The sequence below is a fragment of the Euleptes europaea genome, chromosome 10, assembly GCF_029931775.1.
Source record: "Euleptes europaea isolate rEulEur1 chromosome 10, rEulEur1.hap1, whole genome shotgun sequence".
In the NCBI taxonomy this organism is placed as follows: Eukaryota; Metazoa; Chordata; class Lepidosauria; order Squamata; family Sphaerodactylidae; genus Euleptes; species Euleptes europaea.
The window spans coordinates 60,435,124-60,460,266 of NC_079321.1; the positions used below are offsets into that span (position 1 = coordinate 60,435,124).

The following is a 25,143-nucleotide window of genomic DNA, read 5'->3' on the forward strand; positions in this document are numbered from 1 at the left end:
GCCCCGGGGCGCCCGTTGCGCCTCCTCTTTCCGGGGACGGGGCGCGGGGCGGTCGGCGGGACACCGAAGAGGGCGTCGGGTCGACCCTCCGCCCAACTCCAGGCGGAGCCGTCGGGTTCAAGCCGGTCCCCCCGACCTCCACGCGGTCTCGGACCGAACGCCAAAGGACCGAGAGCCCCCCCGAGGGGCGAAGGCTGCGACGAAGCAGCGGTCAGGGGGATACGCTCTGCACGTGGCCAGAAACCCCTTACACCGCCGGCTGAAGGGAAGCCCGGCGCTTCCTTGCGGGGCAGGGGCGCGTGGATCCGCGGGGTCGGGCTTCGGAAGAGGCCGTCGAGGGGAGGCGCCGCCGCTCCAGCCCGCCTTGGGCGTCGGGCTCCCGGGGAGCCCGGCCGGCCAAGCGGCGCGGCGCCTTTAAAGGGCTCGTCGCGGAGCTCCCGGCAGGAGGCGTGGCTCTCTCGCTCGGCTCCGCACGGCTGCCGCGGAACGCCGCTCGCGACTGAGCTGGGCGCCGCCGCCTCGCCTCCGCACAACCCGCAGCCCGCGCCGACGGCGGCTTCCTCCGGCGCGCCCGTCCCGTCCAAGGTAAGGACGCCAGCCCCGCAGCCCGGCCGCCGCCCCTTGGCCTCCAGGGCTCGGGCCGGACGGGGACCGTGCGAGGGGGGGCGGAGGGTCCAGGAGGCCAGGGAAGCCCCCCCCCCCCGAACCTATCGGGACTGACGGGGCTCCGGCCAGGAGGGCTCAGCTTGCCCGGAGTTGGGAGGCTTTGCGAGCGAGCGGGGAGGCGGGCGGGGTACGGGCTGGGCAAGCAAAACCCCGACGGGGATCGCCCGTCTTTCCCCCTCCTTTCCCCGCAAGGTCCCTTTCTCCCCTTCTGCCGTTGCCCTCGATGGCGGGGCCCCCTCCTGCGGGGCGCCCCCCGTCCTCTCCCCTCCTTTCTCGGGCCGCCTTCCCGGGCTGGCTCGCGAGGAAATAAGTTACGGGGACGGGACGCGCTGCCAAGTCGGGAACTCGGTCCGCCCGCCCGCCTCCCCACCCAGCCAGCCGTTCGGTTCCGGGCGATCCCTCCTATCCCACGTCCCTGCCGAGGGGATCTCCCCCCCCCGCAAAGCCAGATCTTGTCGATCCCGAGCACCCGGCTCGCCAAGCAAACTCTCTCGGAGCCGTCCGGGGGCGTCTGCGGGGTTCCTTCCCAGCCCGAGCGTGGGGCGGGCGGTCTCGTCCCGCATCTTCCCCGCGCCTCTCCGAAAGCTTCCCTCTCCATAGCAACGATCGGTGCGGCTCGATCGTGCATCCAGTCGCCCATTCGACACGCGGGGCGTCGTCTGGAGAGGGGCCCGTGCGAGATCCGCAGCCCTCTCCTTTTTGGGTGGGGGGGGGAACGCCCGGGAGTTGCCCCCTTCGGCCGCCGAGCCCGTTCGCTTGGCGGCGGGAGCGCCGGCTTCGATGGGGCGGCTCTCAAACGCGGCGTGTGAATGGCAGCCTTTATAGTCCTTGCTCCGGCTCGTGTATCGCCAGGGTCTTAAACCTGGTCAGTCGGACCGCTCGACCTGAAACCAGTTTCCCGCCCCATTTACTGTCCAGATAGCCCCCCCCCCCAAAAAAAAAACCTGGATCGGCTTGAATGGAAGCGTTTTGGGCTTGTCTGGGCGATGTATTGGCCAACCAGTCCCCGAATGGCTCAGAACCAGACACTTCGGCTTAATTGATTCCTAGATGGAGGACCTGCAAATGATGTTCCCTACCCTGCCCCCTTGATCTGCAGCGTCAAAAACAGAACACCCCCCCCCAAAAAAAAACCTTCTTTGTTAGATGCTTCTATGTGAGCCTTTCAAGAACCGGCCGCCCATTCCTTGAGGAAATGCCCACTGGTCCCCACGCTTTGAGTTAGACACCGGAGACATTCCTTTGGATGAGCAGCAGCAGATGTAGAAACCGAGGCCGTATCTCAAAAGAAAGCTTTGTAATTTTACAAAACTTTGTGGTGGAATGAAGCCTGGAGCTGGGGGGACTTCAACCCTCGGTTTTTCCTCTCCTGGGGAGGGAAAAAAAAAAAGACGTCGAGAAAGGAAACAGGGCGGGGGAGAGATATATGGATGGAATCATAAATGTTTGCATTGGTGGCTTGAAAATATGCTGTACACCGCTGCGAAGTCCAAAAAAGTGCCCGACCAAGTAAATCTATCATCCCCTCCGCTCCTTAATTAGGATGCACGTCTCTTTGGCAGCTAAAAAATTAATTACCGTCTTAAAATGCCATTAATCATCGGCGCAGCAGAAACGAGGTGGGGAATCTGAAGCTGAGCTAATAAGAGACGGAGGGGGAACCCGATCGCGTTCGCCGGCGGGCGGGTGGGAGTGGGGAGCGAGTGGGCCGCAATGTGGTTTTAACTGATAATATCAACATTCATTGCAGCGCTTTGGCAAGCGGCGCTGGGCGGATTGGGGGGGGGCAGGGGAAGGGAGGCTGAGGGAGGGGAGGCCTAGCTCGCTTCGCCAGCGGAGCGGCAAACGACTTTGCTCTACACGCGTAGGTGAAGGGGAGGCCGGTCAGGTCCCGCTAAGGAGCCGAGCCAGTGATCTCCACGCAACAGCCAGAAGAGAGCTCGAACATTGTAAGGCCAGGATTCGCCCCCAAAGGGTCCAGATCCAACGCTTGTCAAAGGCACAGGTCTGGACGCCATTAAAAAAAATAGCAATAATTAAGGGCCCATCGCAAAAGCCCCAGAAACAGATCTTAAAAGCAGCCTCTTTTCACTGAAGATGGAAAGGCAAGCTTCCAAGTAATGTTATAAGTATCGACCCGCTAAGAGGGACCCAGATGTGATGTGAAACAGAAGATCAGTAAGTGCACAATTCCAAGAAACTATCCTTTTACCAATGCAGCTCTTACTTATTCAAGATTTTTAGACGCAGGAAGGGCAACGGAGACAGGGTTATATTACCCAGAGAGGGCTTTTTTATTATTATTATTGGTCTCCTATTATTCTCATCCCAACCTGCTGTACTTGATATATGTATTTTCATTTCCACTTCACCTGGGCTTGTGACCTTGGACAGTGAAAAGATGTTCCTGCTAGTCTCGCTACGGCGGAGAGGGAGAGTAAATCAAAATACACAACAGGAAATTGAGTATTTAGAGCTGGGGCTCGCTGATGGCAGGAAGGCGGGATTGCAGTGGAATAGGTTTCAGGGCGCCGATCTGAAAAAATAGATGTGCTGCATGTCAGACGCATCTGGAGAGGCACGATCATCAGCTTCCTCAGCAGAATTTCATGCCATCCGGGCACAGACCTTCCCACGGAAGTTTCCTCCCGAGGAAAATGGCAGGAGGATAGCTGGTTGCTCTTGGAAGTTTAGAACGACAGGCCAATGCAGACAGGGGTGGCTGTTGCTAATATGTGTTTTGCAAAAGTTGCTTAATAAAGCCGAAAATGCCAACTGCAACCCCGCTCAACAGATGGGAATAGAGATGGCGGCTCCTGCCGCCGAAATTTATATATTTCACGGAAGGCCTACGTCCACAGGGAGCTGTTCGCAACTGTTGCCATCAACCAGCCATTAGCCATTGACTTTAATAGGATGTGGATGGTCCTCTGAATGTGGCCAATTGATTTTCCTCCACCTTCTAAACAGTTGGTAGCCCTAAGATTCCTACTATTAGGTCACAGCTCTGGATGGAAGAGCTGAGACCGAAAGAGAGACCGAAAGGGAGAAAAAGGTGTTTCCTTTAGCACTGTGAAAGGGAGTGGCACGAGGGTCTCATACCATCTCCTGGAAACTACCGGAGTAATTCCGGATCATCAGAACAGAGTGCGGTTAGAGCAGTGTGAACCACAAAACCAGAGTGCATATTTAACCCCCCCTCCCCGCTTCTATGTTACGAAGCATAGAGAGGAGTGGCTCACTTTCTTTTTTTATTGGAATGGCTCATCCTCTGGCCATGTGTATCGCCACCGCATAGCCCGCAATGAGCTCAATGCTGTGACGCTCTCCGTGGTGCTGAAAAGGAGAGCGGCCGGGAGCTCTGCTTACATTGCGGCGGGACAAGTTCGGTAGCTGTCCGCGGTGGTGGTGGGGGTGGTGGTGGTAGTTCGTAGATATCCACCGAGGAAGGTAACATGTGGAAATAAAAATAAGTAGTCCTCATTGCTTCATTTGTGTAAGATCCTTGGCGGAGATGGGATGTCACAAGCTTCTTCCAAGGCAGGTAGAGGGAGGAGAAAAGACAGGCTGGGGAAAAGAGGCAATTTGCCAAACCTCCTGACCTAACTACCATAAACCGACCCCCCACCCCAGTTGTTATATCCGCCGAAGTTTACAATGAAAGACAGTACGTTGCCTTACAAAGCTCTTGGCAGGAGCAGCTTTAAATACTTAATGTTTACTTTGCAGTGAGCTGGTCCGCCACACCTATAAACACCTGATCTGTTATGTCAGTACTCGGACACAATAAGAAGTCTCCTAACTCCCACAAAAGCCAGGGCTCACCCCCGCCCCCGCCTTTTTACTTGTTTGATCTTGCTCCAAAGTATACTGAACAGTAAAGAGAGAGATAGAGACTATCTCATACTACACATTTTCCTGGTGAAATATTCCAGCTGTGTACTGAAGGAGTCGCTAGATATCCTTGCTTTCAGCGCTAGGAACTCTTTTTTCCCCCCTCCTCTTCAAGTGCTCCAATAGTCAGCTCGTTTGATTGAATTGCCTGCTAGACTGCAGGAGTAGCCATTCATGATACTTAGTTTTGACACCGCAGTTAGGTTTCCACCTTTAAAAAAAAAATCCAGTAATATTCAGTAATACCTTAGCAGAAGGTAAATTTCGGTTCACCGTAGTATAAAAGCAGAAGAAATCAGTACCCATAACACTAGCAAGTTATTCTGAATTGCTGGCAAATAGCATGAGCTTCTGAGAGGCACAGGTCCAAAAGCGAGGCACAAGAGGTTCTAAATAAAAATAGAGGCTGCTACCCTGTTCATTTCTTACCAGATAGGAAGTCGTATTGAAGTCAGCACCTACTTTTTCAGTTTCTTCTGCCTTAAAATTAAGAGGCCACCCAGAGATAAGATTAATATCCATTCGTTTTCATGTAGCTCTAATAGGAATTATCTTTTCCACAAGTCAATACTTAAACAGATTCAAGGACGATATTTCCATTCAGGTCGCACAAAATAATCCTTCATTCACCACCAAGGTATTTTAATGATTCCACAAAGGGACAAATCCTCCCTCCCTCAGAAGTAAAGAAATCTGAATTGCATTTCCCAGAAAAGTGTAACACCAGGGAATGTCTCTCTAATCTAGAATCAAATGGAGCAGTTAAAGGAATACAAACAACAACTATTTACAAATGCAGGTCTCTGCTATGCTGGGGAAGACTGCAAACTAGGGACCACCGACACAGGCCTTTTTATTTCAACAGTATTACTTGGAAGCAAGCAGCTTGGTCACCCAAACACAACCTTTGTCAGAGTTTTTAGAACACTTGGTATTTATTTACTCACTATTTTAAAAAGTGAGCCGTCCACTCATTCCTGTGGCTTGAAGGAGGTGTTCAGGATGTGCAACTGAAACCTTCATTCACTCCTGGTTACTTCTGGGTACTCTGTATACTTCAGTGCAGCATAGTCCTGGCAATGCCTCTTCCTGTCCTAGCCTGAAAGTCAAAGCCAAAGTGGCTTTCTTACAGTAATCGACATTATGTATAAGCAGGAGTAGAAAATGAATGCCTGGGCATTGGAAGACAAGGCTGCAGTTCACACACGCACACACGTCTGCCCCTAGTATCCCATAAGCAAACTCATCCAGGCAGGTAGCTCTGAAGCAGTAATACTTTATTAGGAGCAAAAGACAGATTAAAGGACTGACTGCCTACAGGCAGGTGAGACTAGTAATGGGGAACACAGGCAGGTTACATGTTAAAGACACTACGGACTGAAAAGGTGAACATTGCTAGGCAACCTCAACATAAGCGGTTCCCAGGAAGACAGACTAAACATTACCACAGCTGCAGAAAACAGGATGAGCGAAACTGTACACAGACGTTCATAGGCATGAGAACCAAGGACTTGACCTGTGGCCAGAACCTGGCCTGACTCATGTCAAGAGCCTTTGCTCCAGCAAAAAAGGCAAAGGCCTGAAACACACACATCTATCTATCTATCTATCTATCTATCTATCTATCTATCTATCTATCTATCTAATCTATCATTTCTCCTGCATAGCCCAGGCTATTCTCAAATCTCAGAAGCTAAGCAGGGTCAGCCCTGGTTAGTATTTGGATGGGAGACCACCAAGGAATACCAGAGTTGCTGTGCAGAGGAAGGCTCTGGCAAACCACCTCTGTTAGTCTCCTGCCATGGAAACCCCAAAAAGGGGTCGCCATAAGTCGGCTGCAACTGGAAGGCACTTTACACACACACATATCTATCTATCCACACACATATATATCGGAACAATGGCGATGCTCTTCTCTTAAGCTAATTGCTGTGGGCCCAGCTAGTCAGTTATGAACATTTTAAAACCAGCTTTGCTAGAATACCCCCCTCCCCCGCCACTCACACTGGTTGCTTATATTGGTCCCCAACCTGTTCACTACTGAACGGGACCTGGGGGTTCCAGTCGAATCCCAAGATCGCCAGGAGCTCCCCTGGCACAGTCCCCGTTTCCCCGGGACACGGATCCGTTTCCCTGCAAGTCTCGTTGACCTGCCCTCTAATTGGCTGGAGTCCCGGGAACTACTTCTGTCGAAGCAGACTGTAGTTCAGAGCCCCAGACGTAGCAGACACACCGGCTTCCACGCGAAGAAGAACTGCTCATTTCCCAGACTCGGGGAGGTTACTGGAAGGCACCCATCAGCACGTCAGGCGCGTCACCCAGCCAAGTTGCTTTTTTTTTTAAAATAAAAAAAGCATTATTATTATTAATAATCATCATCATTCCACGAGGCTGTGCGAGAGAAGCGGGGAGGGGCCGCGGCTCAGCGGGAGAGCCTCCGTTTGGCATGCAGAAGGTCCCAGGTTCTATCCCCGGCATCTCCAGTTAAAAAGGGACCAGGCAAGGTAGGTGATGTGAATAGACCCCCCCCCCCACAGACCCTCTGCCGGTCCGAGTAGACGATCCCGACCTTGATGGGCCAAGGGACTGACTCAGCAGGAGGCAGCTCCGCGGGTCCCAGGGTCGCCTAGCCGGCCGCCTCCAGCCCCGAGCCCGCTTCCTCTTGGCTGCGCGTCAGGAGCCGCGCATGCATGCATGCATGCAGCAGTGCGGTGGAAGCGCAGCCCGGCAGCCAGGCGAGGGCCCGCCTCCCGCTCGGCGGCGCTTCTCGCCAGCTCGGATCGCCGACTGATTCTCCCCCCCCTCCCTCTTCTTCCCCCCCTCCCCCTTTTGCCTACCTCCCAGGTTCGCCCGGCCCGGCCTGCGTGCGCTCGGATCCCCCCCTGGATTCTCCCCCCACCCCGCCGCCCGCCCGCCCGCCCGACTCGACCATGGACGCCGCTGCATCCCTGGCGGGCGAAGGTTGCTCCTTGGCGCAGTGAAGGAAGAGCCTGCGGGGATCGCCGATGGCTCCGGGGAGCGGAGAGCCTTTCCCCCCCCGCGCCGCCACCATGCCGTGATCGGATCGCGTCGCAGGGCCAGGCGCTTTCCGGACGGCTCCTCCGCTCGCCGCTCCGCCGGGGAGGGGGAAAACCTGACGCTTCGGCGAAGGGGGGACCGAAAAGAGAGACAGACAGAGAGAGAGAGAGAGAGGCAAGCGGCGCGGGTGTGCGTAGGAAACACCATGAAGATTATTCCCGCGGTTCTAAGGCACCCGGTCTTCAGAGGCACCCTTCGGCTCCTGTTTTGCTTACTGTGGATTAGATGCTCCCAAGGAACCACGCATGTGTTGAGATTCGGTAAGGCGGCTTTTCCTAGCCTTTCTTGGCATCCTTATGTGTGTCCCTAGGATTTTGCCGGCTTGGGGGGGGGGGCTGGCTGGCGGGGAGGAGGGGGACAGGAGACGGAGCGGCTTCCGGGCGGAGATGGGCATCCCGCCCCGCCGATCGCCCGCCAAGGCGGCGGGGTCGCGCCTCGGCGGCCGAGCCGAACAAGCCTGGGAAATGGACTAAGGGACGGCGGCGGTGAAATCGACTAAAGCTGTGCAATTGACTAAGGATGTGCAATTGACTAAGGCTGTGCAATTGACTAAGGAGCCCGGCGAGGGGTGCCTTGGCTTGCGAGCTGCCAGGGCTCCTCGGCTTGGAGAACTGTTGATTCGTGCGGACGGGTCCCTTTCTGAAGCGTGCCCAGGCCCCGTCTGGCCCACTTTTAGGCCACTTATGCACGGGTTGTTTTTGTTTTTTGTTTTGTTTTTGGCCTTGGATCGGCCCCTCTCTAGATGCACGTTTTCCCCATCGTGAATTCTCAAAAGTCTGCATGGGGGCTGATTGTTGAGAATTCAGAGTAGGTGGAAGACCTACTTAGAGTGGATATCAGTGGAAGGAAGAAAAGACATTCGGTGGAAGATCCAGACTTCGTGCCCGTGGCTGGGGTCAGGAGACTAAAAATTATAAGGAGGAGTGGGGCTAGGGAGGGGGATGGGAGGGATGGAAGGGAATGAGAAAAGTATGTTATACAAACAATGTATGTAGAATAAGAAATATATATTTCAAATTTGTATAAAAAGAAACAATAAAAAATTGTTGAGAATTCAGATGGGGGGGGAATGTGCATCTAGAGAGGGGCAGATCCAAGGCGAAACCTCCCCTGCATAAGTGGCCTGTTAGAGGCCAGTCGCCAGGACGGACCCGATGCCAACCGAGCGGGGGAGAAGGCTTTTTTCTCTTTTTCTCCCCGCGTCTTGTTGACTTGCGCTTAGGAGACCTTTGGGTCGCGGCGGATCGGGTCGTTTGTCCAGAGACCCAACTCGGAAGCGGCGTTTTCCAAATGCCCTTTCTCCAAAAGAAGGGAAGGGTTGGCTCAGTGGCACAGAGGGCGCGCCGGACTCATCTCTCTGGCTGGATGTCACCCTGGGGTCGCCCTGTTAAACTGTCCTGAGAAAAGTCTATAGGTGCAAGCCACACACCAGATAAAGCCCCTGGAGCAACTCTTGAGGAGAATGTTTTGGGAATGAATCCGCTTGTGCTGGGCTCCTACCCATGCGTGTGTGGGGAAAAGGCGGGGGGGGGAGGTCTGACTATGCAACTACTGTGCCCGCTTAATTGGGAGTAAACCCCACCGAAGACAGTGGGACTTAGTTCCGAGTTAACGTGCGTAAGGTTCCTTGCCTTTTGTCACAGCGATCACGAAGGTCGGCAGATTTGCAAAGATTTCTCACAAGTATGCCCGAGTGAAGTTCAGTAGACCTCCCCCCACAACCTCTCTGGGACGGTTTGGGGGGGGGTCTTCATTTGAACTGAGTTTTATCACAGGTCAACCTGTGTCTGGGAAGCAGGGCGGTCCGGTAGACCAAGACCAGCTGGGAGGAGCAGTCAAGCCACCGCGCTAAGGTCCGGGTGGTTTTAATGCGCGGGGAGCAAACGCGTCCGAGAAAAGTTAGTCCAAAATGAGGCGAGGGTTGAGAGCAGGAGAGCAGCCAGAGGGAGCGGCAACCCCCCCCCCCCGTCGCCTGGCTGCCAGCCCTAGAATTTACACCCCGTTCCGGTCAATGGCACAATAGGGGGCCCTTTCACACATGCCAAATAATGCACTTTCAATCCACTTTCAGTACACTTTAATGATAATTTATGCATGGGAGCTTTCACCTTGGATTTCCCGCTCTCTAGATGCACATTTCCCCCATCCCAATTCTCAGAACTCAATCATAAGCCCCCATGCAGAGTTTTGAGAATTGGGATGGGGAATAGGCGCATCTAGAGAGCGGCAAATCCAAGGCGAAACCTCCCGAGCGTTAAAAAGAAAAAAAGAAAAAGTGGATTTTGCCAGTTCACACAGTAAAATCCAGCTTCCAAGTGCATCGAAAGTGGATTCAACGTGCATTATGCGACATGTCTGAAAATGCATTGAGCAGAATGGTTTCGGTTTGTATGCCAGGTGGCTTCTCGACGCCGGGAAAGACATGGGTGACTTTGGAACCAGACGGCCCGCGTCTTTGCCCGTCGCGCCTGTTTCACGACTCCCTCGCTGTGATGGTCATAGCAGCAACCCCCCCCCAAAAAAAAACCCTTACTAGAAATCCAGGAAAGAAACCACGCTTTGGGCGTTGGACCAAGAGGCAGGTCGTGATCGAAAAGACACCCGGGGCTCCGGCGATCGCTTGTGCTGAATTTCCTAGTTCCACTTTCCTTTCGCGCCCCCCACCCCTCTTCGCGGCTCGTAAAGAGGCACGTTGCTCTTAGCAACAGTCTCCGGGAATGCTCGTGCCTTTGAATGCAGCTCGAGATGGTCCTCGGGACACCTGCGGGGTGTGAGATTGCGAGGGGATCTGACCTGTAGCGCCTTGAAATCCGCGGCGACGTGATTGTCCTTTGTGTCAGGAGGGGGGCCGGTTTCCTGGTGGCATCTGCCAGTAGATAAAAGTCAATATGCCCCCCCCCAACACACACACACACCTCTGCTACCCCTTGAGCGGGTTAATTGAAAACGTCCTAATCTGGAATTCCCCATCAGTGTTGGGTTATTCAAATAAAAGCATTGACCGCTGTGGATCGATCGGACGGTGGAGGTGACCGCAACCTCCATACACCTACCGAGCCACAACCCCCATTTCTAAAGGGAGGGGCCGGTGTACACTGCTAGATCAGTGGATTTCAATCCCGCTGAACTCAATGGGAGAGCTGGGGGCGGCCCCATGGTTGGAAACCCTGTAACTTTTGCCGAACTGGCGGCCCCATGGTTGGAAACCCTGTAACTTTTGCCGAACTAGCTGAAACTTAAGAGGGTTATCTCCGGAATGTTTTTTCTTTTCTTTTTTAAAAACCCGTCTCCAAGACGTTGTTGCTACCGAAGGCAGCATCCTTCAAGCTCAGTACAGCTTCTCCCCTGATCAGCACTTTTTCAACCCCCGCAAAGGTTGGGAGGGTCGAGTGGATGGAGCGAAGATCTGAGATGAGATGCTGGGGAGGAGGGCTTTGCCCCCCCCTTCCCAGGTCTACATCTCCCCTAATGTTGCCAGGGAATGTAAGAGAACCTGTTGGCGTAAGGGCAGGCTTCCCATCTGTAGTTCTTTGAAAAGAGCTTAGCTGGGAGAGAGGGGGAAAGAACCCATGGTTGTGGGCGGCTGATAGAAAGCTGAGCGACAAGCAGGTCGTGGTGCTGAAAAAGAAAGGAGCCGAGAAGATCCGCTGCCTTCTTTATCAGCAGCCAGTCAGAATTCCACCTTCTCCTTCTTTAGACATCCCATTTGCCTTCTTGTTATAGGGGGCTCCCAGCACAAGACCCATCGCCAGGAACTCTGGCTCTCCTCCAGTTCTGTCTCACGGGCCACCCCATAGAATCAGGTTGTCCATCCGAGAGGACAACACAATGGGCAAAGAAGGTGGATCGAAGTCGATAAAAGCTGATGGGAGCTCATGATTAACCCTCACCCATTCGGTCAACTGATTCAGGTCCGCTGAAGCCAAGCGAATCAAAAGAAACGCTTGCATTGTTCACCACCTCCTGCTGTTGGAGCTCTTTATTTTAGAAAGAAGTGCTCAGGCATTTGGATTCTGGACTTTTTGACTGCAACAGGGTCTCTCAAGGGAAGGGTAATTTCTCACGTCCAGACTAAACAACAGAAGCGTGGACACTGATTTTGGCAAGAATGTCAAATTGGCCACCCCTGTAAACAAATGTAAAATATCATAACCTTAGGTTTCTTCCTGAGTCATTGTCTTAGTTGGTGATATTTTCTGTTGGAAAGAAAAGCATAAATAATACCAGGCCTATACATGGGCACACGTTTTTCTTCACATCAATATTTCCATCCATAGGATTACTTCATGTTATGTTTAATTGTTCAGAATGACTCTTGTTGAATGTATATCGGAATATTGTTTCAGTACCAAGGCCAATACCTGGAGCTGCCCACAGTTGGGGAGCGTTGTTTTTGGGGCAACTTGCTTTCACTGGAAGTTTCTTTAGAAATGAGTGAGACGCCAAGCATATACTTATATATGTATATGAACTTTATTCCGAGTTTGCGGTGTAGGCTCAATATGGTAGTTCAAATAGAAGGGCCGTTTTGAGTTAATGAGCATTTTATAGAGGTTGCATGATGTTTCACTTCCTAGTTTACCTCTGCCCCACCAGCATAGAATACAAGCAAGTTTTATACCACAACAGCATTTACTTGAAAGTAAGTCCCTCTGATTTTACTGACATTTGCTTTCAACTCAAATTGATTTGGAGAGCAGCTTGTGGAAGCAGTTTGCTGTGTGCAAAAACGGGTCAAGAGAACAGAGGGCCAGCATAAGCACTGTTCTCTCTAGAAGGCATATTCAAAGAATGTTCAGCAAGAATATATAATAATGATAAGCATCTCTTAGTTTGGAAGCCATATACATTACTGTTTCCAGACATTTAAATCCTTAAGTCATTTCATTCACCTCTTTAACACGAAAAAAATCACACATTTAATTCTTATTTTTTCTACAGTATGTTATTCACGAATCATTTTAAAGGGCATCACAGATGTATTAGCACTTATATGCCACAACAGGATGTCTTACAAACATTCACAATGAACAACAATCAAGTCAGTCAAAAATATCAAATGTTTACAATTGAAAGAGTCAATAATTAAAACTAGAAACTAAAATCCATTTTCACAACCACTTGAAAAGCAGCAAAACGGAATAAAATTCTTCCAAGTTCACAACAGTCAATTGGTAAAGACTGTAATCTGAATTAATGGTTCCTTTTAAGAATGGTGTAGAATAGGACTAGGACCCTAGCTGAAGAGAAGACATAGCTTTTTTATTAGTATTGGAGACTATGCTTGTATGGAGACTGGAACATTCCTTTCTATTTACTGGTTCATTATCATTTGTTATAGCTCAGTACTTGATAATAGGTTTTTGTTCATCAATAGGTTCTTGTTCAACAATCCTAATGGTTAAAAGACTGGTGCTTCATATTATCCTGTGATAGGATGTTTGCTGGGAATGTACTAATGTGATTATCTTTGTATGCTTTGTAAGCACATGCAAAATGAAGCGTGGCCTATATAAATCAGGGAAGTGCGGGGCTGATATTGTTTTCAGCACAAGGCTCCCATAACTTTTAATTCTAGGCTCACTGTGGTTTATGAATTCTCTTCACTCAGAAATAATTTTGTGCCCCAGTAGAGGTCTCTATGTGTCATCTTTGGGGATTCCATTAAAGTTGGTAAATGCCTTTCATCCAAATACTAATGGCCTTTGAATGGATGGTATATGTACAGGTACTTGTCATAGTATATGTATTGCAGTGTAATCCAGCCTACAATTTCCAAAGCAAACTTTTTCTGCAATGATCCCTACTCACCAATGAGAACCCACTGGAGGAAGAGGTGAGAGGTCTGCAGCTATAGAGCAGTGCTCTTTTTCTTCTTGCTGTTCTTCTACCTCTCATCTTCTCTTTCTTTGTGGTTGCCGTATTTAAAATAAAATAATTTTAAAAGGCATCAATGTATGTGAAATTAACAGTTATTTTTCTAGGGCATTGTTCCAGTACAAAAGAGTAGTACATCGTAGCCTGTCAAGTTTTTCATGGCCCTCAAGCATGGTTCTGCCTGTACCAGAACAGTGTATTTTACAAAACTCTGACCATAGCAGGTCTCTCGTGTCACCCTCTCTCCCCCTCCCCCACACCATCTGATTACTATTTCTGGAAAATGGCTCTTTATTGTGAGATGGAAAGAATTATGGAAGAAAGAAAGTTGACAGTTTCTTATAATGTTTTATTGCTTATATGGCTAACCAACAATATTCAGATTTGGTTGGGACAAGAGAGTCATTTTAGATTAAATGGGAGAGTCGCATCTCCATATGGCACATATTGCATATGAGCAGGAGAACCTTTATAGAGTTTATCTATTATAACAAGAAACTGTAAGACAGGCTCTTAAGAAAAGCTTGCAATTTAATCCTGAAAGTATCTTTTAAAACTTTGCTTAGAATCACTCCCTCACACACAGAGAAATGCTGAAATGATACCTCTGAACTTCAGCACTGAAATGTCTGTGTAATGTATTGAATACATTCTTTGGGTCTTCCTGCCCTCATTGACTCTGTTAGTCAAAGAAGACCACCATGTTCCAACACAAAGACTGTGAAGCAAAGAATGACATGTCATCAGGGCCGTAGCTGGTGGGGGGGGGGGCAGGAGGGCAGCTGCCACCCCTGTGGCATGCAGAGAGGGCAGCAGAACTGCCTCTCCTACAGGAGGAGTGGACCTGGTAGGAGAGGCAGTTCTGCCACCCTCTCTGCATGCCACTGGGTGGCGGCTGCTCTCCTCCCCCACACTGTCATGGCCCTGCATGTTATTGGCATGGTAGAAACTGCCTGAATAGAAAGACCTCAGGGTAACCTCAAGAGACCCTTTGACAGGAAGGAATAAAACAGAATTAAACCAACAGTGTGATACAGCTCCCATTATGATTGTAATGGTGGCAGTGGGGAAGCTGTAGCTTTTAAATTTGCCCGTTGCTTTCTGCAGGTTGGGTAAAAGCAGTGAGAAATGAAAATGGCTATGCAAACAGCCAGAATTAAACCTTACCTTCTATCTAGCCTCAGTGATGGGAAGTAAAAGCACAGCGAGGGCCCTTGCATGGAGCAACCCACTAATGCTTCTGCTAATGGAGATTTAATGATATAGTGTTGACAGCTGGATGATTGTTTTTGCACAGCCATTATTATAGTAACAGGGGGCAGAAAGGGGGAGGGGACATTGGGACCATCCTTGAATTTCCCAGGGTCTCTTTCTGCAACGGAATGGTGTCTTTTACTTGAATGTGCCCGCAGCAGGCATCTTGACTCAGATTTCTTTCCAACTGATTACTCTCTTTCTGGAAAATGACTCTTCGCTGCTATTGCAGTCTGTCCTCCAAGCAGGCAAGTCGAGTCAAACTGAATTATGCATTAACGCACTGAAGTGGCAGAGATCACCACTACTTCTTGTTTCTTTTTCGGCAGGTATTTAAACTGTGCTTGGGGGTATTTGTATGGCAGAGAGTAACTCTGACTTTTGGTTTCAGAGAGATGCAAAAGCGCCGGTTCGTTGAGCAGCCCCTATGGAGCTGAAAGTGGGGGTATTTTTCCCCTGTTTGTTTATCGGGAGCTAGGGGGGGAAATTCACTTGCTAAGGGCAGGAGGCCTTTAGTGTATATTAACAAGGTATTTAAACTCAGTCTTTGGCAACAACAACACAAAAAATTCTTTGGAGGAAAGCCAAGGTTAAGAGTCTCTGGGAGGAAGGAAGGGGGTGTAGAGCATTGTTATTGACTGGTCCAGATTAAAGAGCAGAGAGGAAGATTTCAATTTGATAACGTCACAGCCCTTCCTGTTTTTCTTTGCCGCTTGTGCTGACAATTTTGTAAGGTAATTAAATTGGCTGATTGAAGTCACAGTGGTCATGGTGTGATAAAGACCATTTGGATTTAATGGAATTTAAAAACAACAGTGTGCGGCACACAACTCTTACCGAACAAGAATTTTAATGACCCATTCAGGGTGCTGACTAAATACAATGTCCTGGAACAAGTTTAATTGAAAGGGCAAGCCAGATTAGGTGTATGCGGTCTTTATGGATGGAGATAGGGAGCTAAAATTATCCTTTTAAAAAGACTCATTAATGCATTATCGAGATTAAAAGCAGGTTAAATCAACTCTTTTCCCTGGGGCATCTTTGGAGGATTCCCAGGCCTTTCCCATCCACAATTCTGAGCCAAAGAAACTTGTGAAAGGATGGTCTATTGATCAGAAATATAACATATTTTTAAAATGGCTACTTTTGGATTCTGGAAGTCATGAGGAGGTCAATTAATGCAATCAATATGAATGTGGATAATGGGTAAACGTGCTTTCTGATATTTGATGCAGGGGATTTGATAACCAATATATTTATAGATTCTAGGATAGAAAGATTTTCCATTTAACACTGAGACCCACTTCTGCATTAGTTCCCTGCAACACTTTCCTCCCTTGTTATAGAGAGAGCTTTATTTTTCTTTTTAGGTTTCATTTTTCCTCTCCTTAAATCTGTCACTGAAATTCTTGCTTGATGGCCAGTTAATAATACAACACCCCCCCCCCAAAAAAACCCGCCCCTCTGTTGTTTCTGCTCTCTTCAGTTGTCAAGGCTGCATGCAGATATGGTTCAGTCATGTATGCTGGGAGTTTTAGTGAAACCCCATGCATAATATTATGCAGTCATGTCTCCATATTTAGGGGATAAAAGTCCAGCCACTCTAAAGTGGACTCGACATTCCCTTCCTAGATCTTCAACTCTCCAATTATCTGAATATTCATAGTATCACTAATATGGACTTGTAAGAAGTTGTGGAATGGCACGTTGGTATCCCAAGCTTCAAGCTGTAGCTGTAAAAGCTAATATTTCCTGCATTATATTAGAAAAGAGATGGGCAGGCCATTCCCGAAGGTACGGTAGATAGGCAGTGGGCGGGAGTCGTGCAGCCACGCCATCTCCACAGAGGTTTCTTGGCTGAAAAATAAATGTTTAAAATGCATTTTTTAAAGAAACACATTTTGCTGGTGTAGCAATGCTGCAGCACAGAGGGGCATTCCCAGGCTGAAAGGGGTTTGGAAGCTGACCAATGTCAGCTCCACCCTTGGGAACACCCCAGGAACGCCCCCTTGACACCTGTGCAGGCACCTGCTTCTGGAGTTTTGCTCCTGCACAGCAGAGCCGGCGGCCAAGGCCTGCCCAACGATGTCACTCCATGGCGCCGGCATAAGTGCCCCTGTACCAGTGTTTGTGCCACTTTATTACTGTGCAAAGTGGCACGGACAGCGGCGCAGGGTTACACCAGCTCCTATGGCACTTGCCCCCCTTCAGGATTGCACAGTTGGAGATCCATCCTTAGCAGGTCTACTCAAAATTCTACTCAGGTCCATTCAAAATTGCTTACCCTCAGGAAAGTATACTTAGGACTGCAATATGAATATGTGTGTGTGTTAAGTGCAGTCAAGTTGCTTCCGACTCATGGCGACCCTATGAATCAAAGTCCTCCAAAATGTCCTATCTTTGACAGCCTTGCTCAGGTCTTGCAAATTGAGGGCTGTGGCTTCCTTTATTGAGTCAATCCATCTCTTGTTGGGTCTTCCTCTTTTCCTGCTGCCCTCACCTTTTCCTAGCATGACTGTCTTTTCTAGTGACTCTTGCCTTCTCATAATGTGACCAAAATATGATAGTTTCAGTTTAGTCATTTTAGCTTCTAGGGTCAGTTCAGGCTTGATTTGATCTATAACCCACTGATTTGTTTTTTTGGCAGTTCATGGTATGACTATAGTTGTCCCTTTACTGGCCTCTTAAATCACTTTTATCTTACAACTTGACAAATGCCTTTTATCAGATTTGAAGCAGGCTTCCAAGTTATACTAATGTAAACAGACTTATTTATGAAGGAGATCAGTGGAAGCGGGCACCAGTTTCTCTGCATAGCCAGGCAGGTGTGGTTCCCAACAGTGCTCCCTGGTATGCTTTATATAGAGATGTCAGCTACTGGAGTTTTGGGCCTTCTGCATGAAGAAGAAGAGTTGGTTTTTATACCCTGATTTTCTCTACCTTTTAAGGAGTCTCAAAGCGGTGGGTGGGGCTGAGAGAGTTTGGAGAGAACTGTGACTAGCCCAAGGTCTCCCAGCAGGCTTCATGTATAGGAGTGGGGGAACCAACCTGGTTGTCCAGATCAGAGTCCACCGCTCTTAACCACCACACCACGCCTGCACATTATCACTGAGCACAACCACTCTCTTTGTGCAGTTGCACATTACTATACTAATTCCTTTTACTCCAGAGCAATCTGATGTAAATACTGAGAAGGATACAGAGGTGCCCTAAGCAGAGGTCCTTTGACTACAGTAGACGTAGAAATGTGTAACTCTGCTTAGGATTGCCCTGTTTGATGCATGCACTCAACTCATATTCAAAATAGCACTGAAACAAAATTTGGTCAGATTTTTGAATTGCATTTTTAGAATTTTATGTTTGAAATTTGATTGTGGAGGATGAGAAAAATAACAGCCCCATCTTGACTATGCCTGCTCAGGCATCAGTCCTACCCGTTCTTTTGCAACACTCATACATTTACTTATTTTTAATTACTTCATTTATACTCCACCTTTCTCCCCAGTGGGGAGAAATACCCCAGTTCTCCTCTCTTCTATTTTATCCTCACCACAGTCTCAATGGTTTTCTCATCTTTTTTGGGAGGGGGAACGGAGTGGGGAGTTGCACAAAGCATACTAATATTTCCATAAGCAATGCTGGCATGGCTTTTTCAAACTCAGAAAACCATCTAACTTTCAACATGTATATATCTCTAGGACCTCAATCCCATCTACTCACCATAAATTGGGGTAATGAGAAGCAGCCTATAATATGGATTTCAGCTCTCCCTTGTATATTTATACTCCTAATCTTCCTTCCTACTATTGCTTTTCCATATTTTACTGGAACCTCTCAATCCTCTTTTTCCCCACTCAATTAATTTTCTTGTAGTAGATACTGAAACCAGGATATAAGTGTTCCTACTACCTTCTATTCTTCATCAAAGCACTGTAGACATTTCCCTAAAGAAGGTATATTGGCATGGCAGGAGGCAGCAATTGATAGGGGGAAGGCATGACTTTCACCTCTATACCGGTTAGGAATTATGTGAGCAGGTTTTGGGTGTCTGGATCAGAGAGATAAATTGGCTCTAATTAGGACCTTACCCTCAAGGTCTGTGTATCGCCTATGAGGCTATCCATTTTGATAAAGCTGATTTATGCTCTGAAGTTTGTTAAACAAAAGCAAATAGCCACAAGGCATGTTAATCCAAACATGAATCCCTATCCAAACAGAACATTCGGAGACCTTTTCCAGTGACAAATTAAAATGTATTAACTCATACAATTAAAAGTCTTAGGAGAGAGAGGGAGAGAGAGAGACCTGGAGAAGGTTATTGGTGAATATTTTGTTTCTTAATCATGGATTGCAAGTTTTCACATTGTTTAGGGATACTTACAACACAATCCTAACAGTGCATGCTCACATACAAGCAAATTCCACTGAGCTCAAGGGGACCTACTCTCTAGTAAATGTTCTTAGGATTGCAGCCTTATTCAGGTCAGAGTAGTATAGGCACGTTTTGTCAGTTGTAAGAGAGAGAGGACTTACAGCCTGATTCTGTTATGCATGCTTACTTGTGAGAGAATCAATGGAGTTTACTGTCAGGTAAGCATACAAATAATTACTGCAAGTGAAGGAGGAGTCAGCAGCTGGGACAAGGAATTTGTGACCCAAATTTCTACCCCTGCTTAGAGATGTGAGCAGGTTGCGGAGCAGGGGGGAGTTGGCTCAAGGGAAAATTGCATCTGTGCAGTGCCTGTGCATGGCTATTTCTACAGAGCTACTTTTGGGTTTGAAGTCTTTAGAGCCAAAACAAATACCCATAGGATACTTTAATCCAAACCAGTCCCTAACCAAATAAAACCTTCTAAGGCTTTCTCTAGTCACAAATTAAAATGTATTACAGCCCATTCCTGAGGGGGGGGGGTGGGCGAATCCCCTCAGGAGGCGGCATGACCTCCCCGCCGGCGTAAGTATGTGTAATCATGTGATTACATGTACTTACACCGGCGGGGAGGCCAGGGCCGCCGGCGGACGAGCGGACATAAGAAATGGATGACACTAATCCAGAAATATTTCCACCCACCCCAATTGATTTCCAGCATTCTGTAATCTACAACCCTAATTATGTTACCATATGTAAATATGCATATTTACATGGGATTAACAGCCCATTCCTGAGAGCTGCAGTGGTCAGGGACACCCTGGGAATGCCTCCTGGGACTTTGGTGTGAGGACTTGTGCTGGTAGGATGCCTGTGGGAGGCTGAGCCAGCGTCCAAGGGCCATGCTGCTGCGGCTTTCCGGGGGGCCAGTGCAAGTGGCACTATGCCAGCATCCGTGCCAGTTTGCATGGCACAAGTTGCATGGACACTGGCATAGGGGACACGTTGCCCCCTAAGGCAATTTGGCCCCCAGCCTGTACTATACTGTACTATAAGTTCCACCTCGAAGGAATACCAGGGTCGTGACGCAGAGGCAGGCAATGGCAAACTACTTCTGAATGTCTATTGCCTTGAAAACCCTATGGGGTCAGCATAAGTCAGCTGTGACTTGACAGCAAAAAATAAGTTCCATTGAAATAGGTAGTATTTGATTTCTGAGTAAACATGTATAGATTTGAGCTATAGCTCCACTTAGGGTTAACCAGACTTAACTCTGAGCAAATAGATAGATTGCAGCCACCTACCCAAGAACATTTTGGTATGAAGGTCAATAAACACACATGCTCATGCGCACGCCCACACAGTTCCTCTAAAGACTTCCCCCTGTGCATGAGGATTGGATCAGCAAGAAAAATGATCACTCTACCCATTTGTGTCCTTTCGTTCCTCCAAGGAGCACATAGCTCTCCCCTTCTCGTTATATCTCTACAACATTGTGTGAATTAGGTCAGCCTGATAGAGTGTGACCGGCCCAAGGTTACACAGGAAGCTTTACAGCTAAGTAGAGTTTTGAACCCAAGTCTCTCAGTTACTAATGAACACACCACACTGGATGTCCATACCGGGCCTTCAAACAAGCAAAGGACCCATGTGCCCATGTGAGTACATTTACAGTGCTCTCATGGGCACATGGGTCCTTTGCATGTTTGAAGACATGCTGAATGATTTTCCCAATACATTCCATGAGCAAACTGGAAGAACAATGTACAATGAAGCCCCTAGAGAATTGTTCCACTTATATTTCATTAGTATTCTAGTAGCTCAGGGTTAATGCTCACAACTGCATGTGAATTCCATTATATGGATAGGCGGTACATATACATATATACATAAAATCTTGCAGGAAGAAAAGAACAGCAGGATTGAGCATTATTTTTTACTAGAAGTATGGTTTGTATTCCTAGGCACCAACAGTTCTGTCCATTCTTTGTAGTGAACTTAACTACCCACTCATTCAGTCTACAGAGTATGCTGAGGATTTTTTTTTTTAAAAAACCCTAACAAAGTTTTAAAAAGCATTAAAAAGACATTAAAGGATCTGCTTAAACATCTCAAGGCAATGGGGGGAAAATCACATTTAAAGATCAAACTAACATTAGCTAGCCGCATCAGGACATTATCTCAAGCGTTGCCCAGTTGTGACCTTTTGTTTCTAGACACTAAAGTTTTACAGTTTAATGTGAATCTCCAGGCTCTGGTGACTTCATGCCAGTCCTATAATTTTATTCAAAGGCTTTAGGGTTTAGGATTTTTTTTTTAAGCATTTAAGATGGCTTCATTTCTATTCACTTCTGATGCCACCATCCTTCTGATGTTGTTCTCAGTGACAAACCATGCAATAATAATAAAATAATAATTTATAACTGTCTCCAAGATTTGTAATGTGAACATTATAACAGTCTATCCCCCTGGTTAATAAAGTATCGTAGGGCAGGTAAGATACCTTATTTTAGTGGGTTCTTGCCATTGGCAACCCAAGACATTTTGGTTCCTTAGGAGAAGGACGTTAAATAGTCCACTCTGTGATGGTAAAAACATAATACATGGGCAAGGCAATCCTGAAGGGAGTGGGGCTGAAAGGTCTTTGGTGCTAGTGTGACCCCTGTGCCAGCATTAATGCCATGTGTGCCAGCTAAATTGGCTCCAACACCAGTGGCCACTTATGCTGGTGCTGGGGAGACGTGCGGCAACACCACAAATGGATGCCAGTGCAGCCACCTTGGCAGCATTTTCCCTGTGCAAGGGCTCCCCCCAGTGCTAAAGAGGGCATTTCTGGGGTTGGGGCTGACTTTAATCAATTCCCTGCAGCGTTTCGCCCCAGGAATGCCCCCTTTTCCCGGCATGAACTTGAGCCAGCAAAAAGGGAGGCATAGCCCCGTGACACTCAACTGTGCAGCTTCACGGGGGGTTCTGAAAATTGCATTTTCAACTTGTGGCGCTCAGGCAGGAAGCCATTCAGTAGGCGGCCCAGCTGTGCTGTCCCCGGGTGCACCTGTCCTACCCCCCCTTAGGATTGCACTGTCAATGACAAACTGCTGCCTTTTAATGAAATACTTGAATCCCCCCCACACACAAACACAATAGTAGGGCTGCTCCTCTTCCAGCCACTTCTTCTCTGCTGCTAGCAGTTTTGCTGTGCTGCAGGATGGACATGGCCAGTTTTAATGCATTCTGGCCATGTCTACCCTCCGTTGTGTTTGCCTGGGAGCTTTGGTCCTGATGGGCAGGTCTGTTACTGAATGTAACTCATGTAAGCCTTTTCTGTGATAAGTGGACAACGATGAGTGAACTTGCTCACTGCAAGTGAACTGCCCTTGTACAAATCTATGGTGAGACCACACTTGGAATACTGTGTACAGTTCTGGTCACCACACCTAAAAAAGGATATTACAGAGCTTGAGAAGGTGCAGGAAAGAGCAACCAAAATGATTAGGGGACTAGAGCAACTGCCCTATAAGGAGCGGTTAAAACGCTTAGGGTTGTTTAGCTTGGAAAGAAGGCGGCTGAGGAGAGACATGATAGTTGTCTATAAAAGTATGCATGGTTTGGAGAGAGTGGACAGGGAGAAGTTTTTCTCCCTCTCCCATAATACTAGAACGCGGGGTCATCTGCTGAAGCTGGAGGGTGAGAGATTCAAAACAGATAAAAGGAAGTATTTTTTTCACACAACGCATAGTGAAATTGTGGAACTCCCTGCCCCAAAATGTGGTGATGGCTGCCAACTTGGAAGGCTTTAAGAGGGGAGTGGACATGTTCGTGGAGGAAAAGGGTAATCATGGCTACTAGTTAAAATGGATACTAGTCATGATGCATGCCTATTCTCTCTAGTATCAGAGAAGCATGCCTATTGTATTGGGTGCTGCTGCAGTCGTCTAGTTTGTGGGCTTCTTAGAGGCACCTGGTTGGCCACTGTGTGAACAGACTGCTGGACTTGATAGGCCTTGGTCTGATCCAGCAGGGCTTTTCTTGTGTTCTTATGTTCTTATGCTTGTCCATATAAAGAAGATACATTGGATTTCTCAGTTAGGGTTGCCAACTGCCTGGAGAAAAGAATGTCCCATCCCTTTAACAGAGGCTTAATGGGTTGTTATTTACCAGGTGACATTATTTACCTCCCTGCCAAAAAAAAAAGCTTCAGCTATCCTGTTCCAAATATTAAGCATCTATATATAAAAGGGACAGGACACTTTTCTCTAGGACTGTTGGCAACAGCAGAACATGGTCATAACAGCCAACGTTTAAAAGTTCCTAACCTTTTTGATGTTTCTTAAAGTGGTGTTTTTAAAACATTCACAGAGCGAAACCCTTAATCATTGGTTAAATAAATAAATCACTTATTAAATTTATCGTTAATTTAACAGAGACATGCTCCGATCATTAATTACTAATTTAGTACATGAATGGGCTGGATTTTGAATTTTTAAAAAACACCTCCTGTTAAAAGGCTTGTTTGTTTCTCAAATGATAGCTATGGGAGATCCATATTCACACAGGCAATGAGTTTAATGAAACTGTCGTTTATTTGTACCAGCGATTAAGTCTAATGATAGTATTCTTTCCATTAAATAATTTTCAAACACGTTGAGAAATTGCCCTATTTGTTTTCACTGGCTTTTAGATTTTTTATTTATTTATTTTTTGCTCATTGCCTGAGAGACAAACAAAACCAGCCTTGTTTGACTGACAGGGCTGGTCCTTTTCTTGTCGGCAACAGCTGCAGGGAACCACTGGAAAGCAATCTTCAAGCTTACTGTGATGTAGACACAGGAGAAGCAATATTCTCCGAAAGGTCACACATGAAAGACATGGGGGAAATTTAGATATCCGAGTTGTATATAATAAAAAAATGGCTTCAAATATGTAAGATGATGCTAAAACGTTGCTAATTTTGTGGATGCGATACTTTAAATATATTGATCACATAGAGTCCAGGATGTCTGCTTTAGTAACCATCTTGATTGCTTTCTTCTTCTTCTTCTTTGCTAGCGTTCCTTTGTTTCTAGAGCACTACCTTGTCTATGGCTGCTCTTTGCTTTTGGTTCGCCATGATCTGGTATATGGAGTTAATTTGATATAATAATTCAGTGGGAGCCAGTGTCAAATGGCTCTGGTGCCAGATCTCCGCACCATAATATCATCTTCCCTAACATCACTCCCCACAACTATCTGCCTCTTGAGTGCTAAATGGAACAATGACCTAGAGAGCTCTGTGAGGGTGAAGCAGTCGCTAGGGCATCTCTCCATTAAGCACTGGAAGGGCCAGTGTGCTGCTACCTTAGAAATGGGGCGTGACTCTCTGATGCACTGCCTCTGGCTTGGGCAGTGTCACTTTCTGAGCAGGCCACTTGGTAAGCAGCATTACCCAGGCCAAAAGGCATGAGTGCCACAGTTTCTGAGCTGGCTACATTCCAGCTGCCCTGTGCTAAATGGGGAGATGCATCCAGAAGCCACTACATAACCATAAAGCCCTTGAGGCTTTTCTCCATTTAGAGAAGAATCATAGAATCATAGAGTTAGAAGGGCCACCAGGGTCATCTAGTCCAACCCCCTGCACAATGCAGGAAATTAATAACTACCTCCCCCCACCAACCCCCAGCGACCCCTACTCCACGCCCAGAAGATGGCCAAGGTGCCCTCCCTCTCATGATCTGCCTAAGGTCATAGACTCAGCATTGCTGACAGATGGCCATCTAGCCTCTGCTTAAAAACCTCCAAGGAAGGAGAGCTCACCACCTCCCGAGAAAGCCTGTTCCACTAAGAAACCGCTCGAACTGTTAGAAAGTTCTTCCTAATGTTTAGATGGAAACTCTTTTGATTTAATTTCAACCCATTGGTTCTGATCCGAGAAGAAGAGTTGGTTTTTATACCCCACTTTTCACTACCTTTAAGAAGTCTCAAAGCAGCTTGCAATCAACTTCCCTTCCCCTCTCCACAACAGACACCTT

The 25,143-nt window shown here is 47.8% G+C and overlaps 1 protein-coding gene across 3 annotated transcripts in view; it reads left to right on the forward strand.

Annotated features, from left to right (window-relative positions):
- The first annotated feature begins 7,754 nt into the window (after nucleotides 1–7,754).
- Nucleotides 7,755–25,143, forward strand: part of GRIK2 (glutamate ionotropic receptor kainate type subunit 2) — a 662,376-nt gene continuing 644,987 nt past the window's right edge. For all 3 annotated transcript variants that reach the window (XM_056856041.1, XM_056856040.1, XM_056856042.1), the window contains exon 1: nucleotides 7,755–7,898. In XM_056856041.1, the coding sequence (XP_056712019.1) occupies nucleotides 7,784–7,898 (115 nt within the window). In that variant the 5' untranslated portion in view covers nucleotides 7,755–7,783. The remainder of the gene's footprint in view (nucleotides 7,899–25,143) is intronic.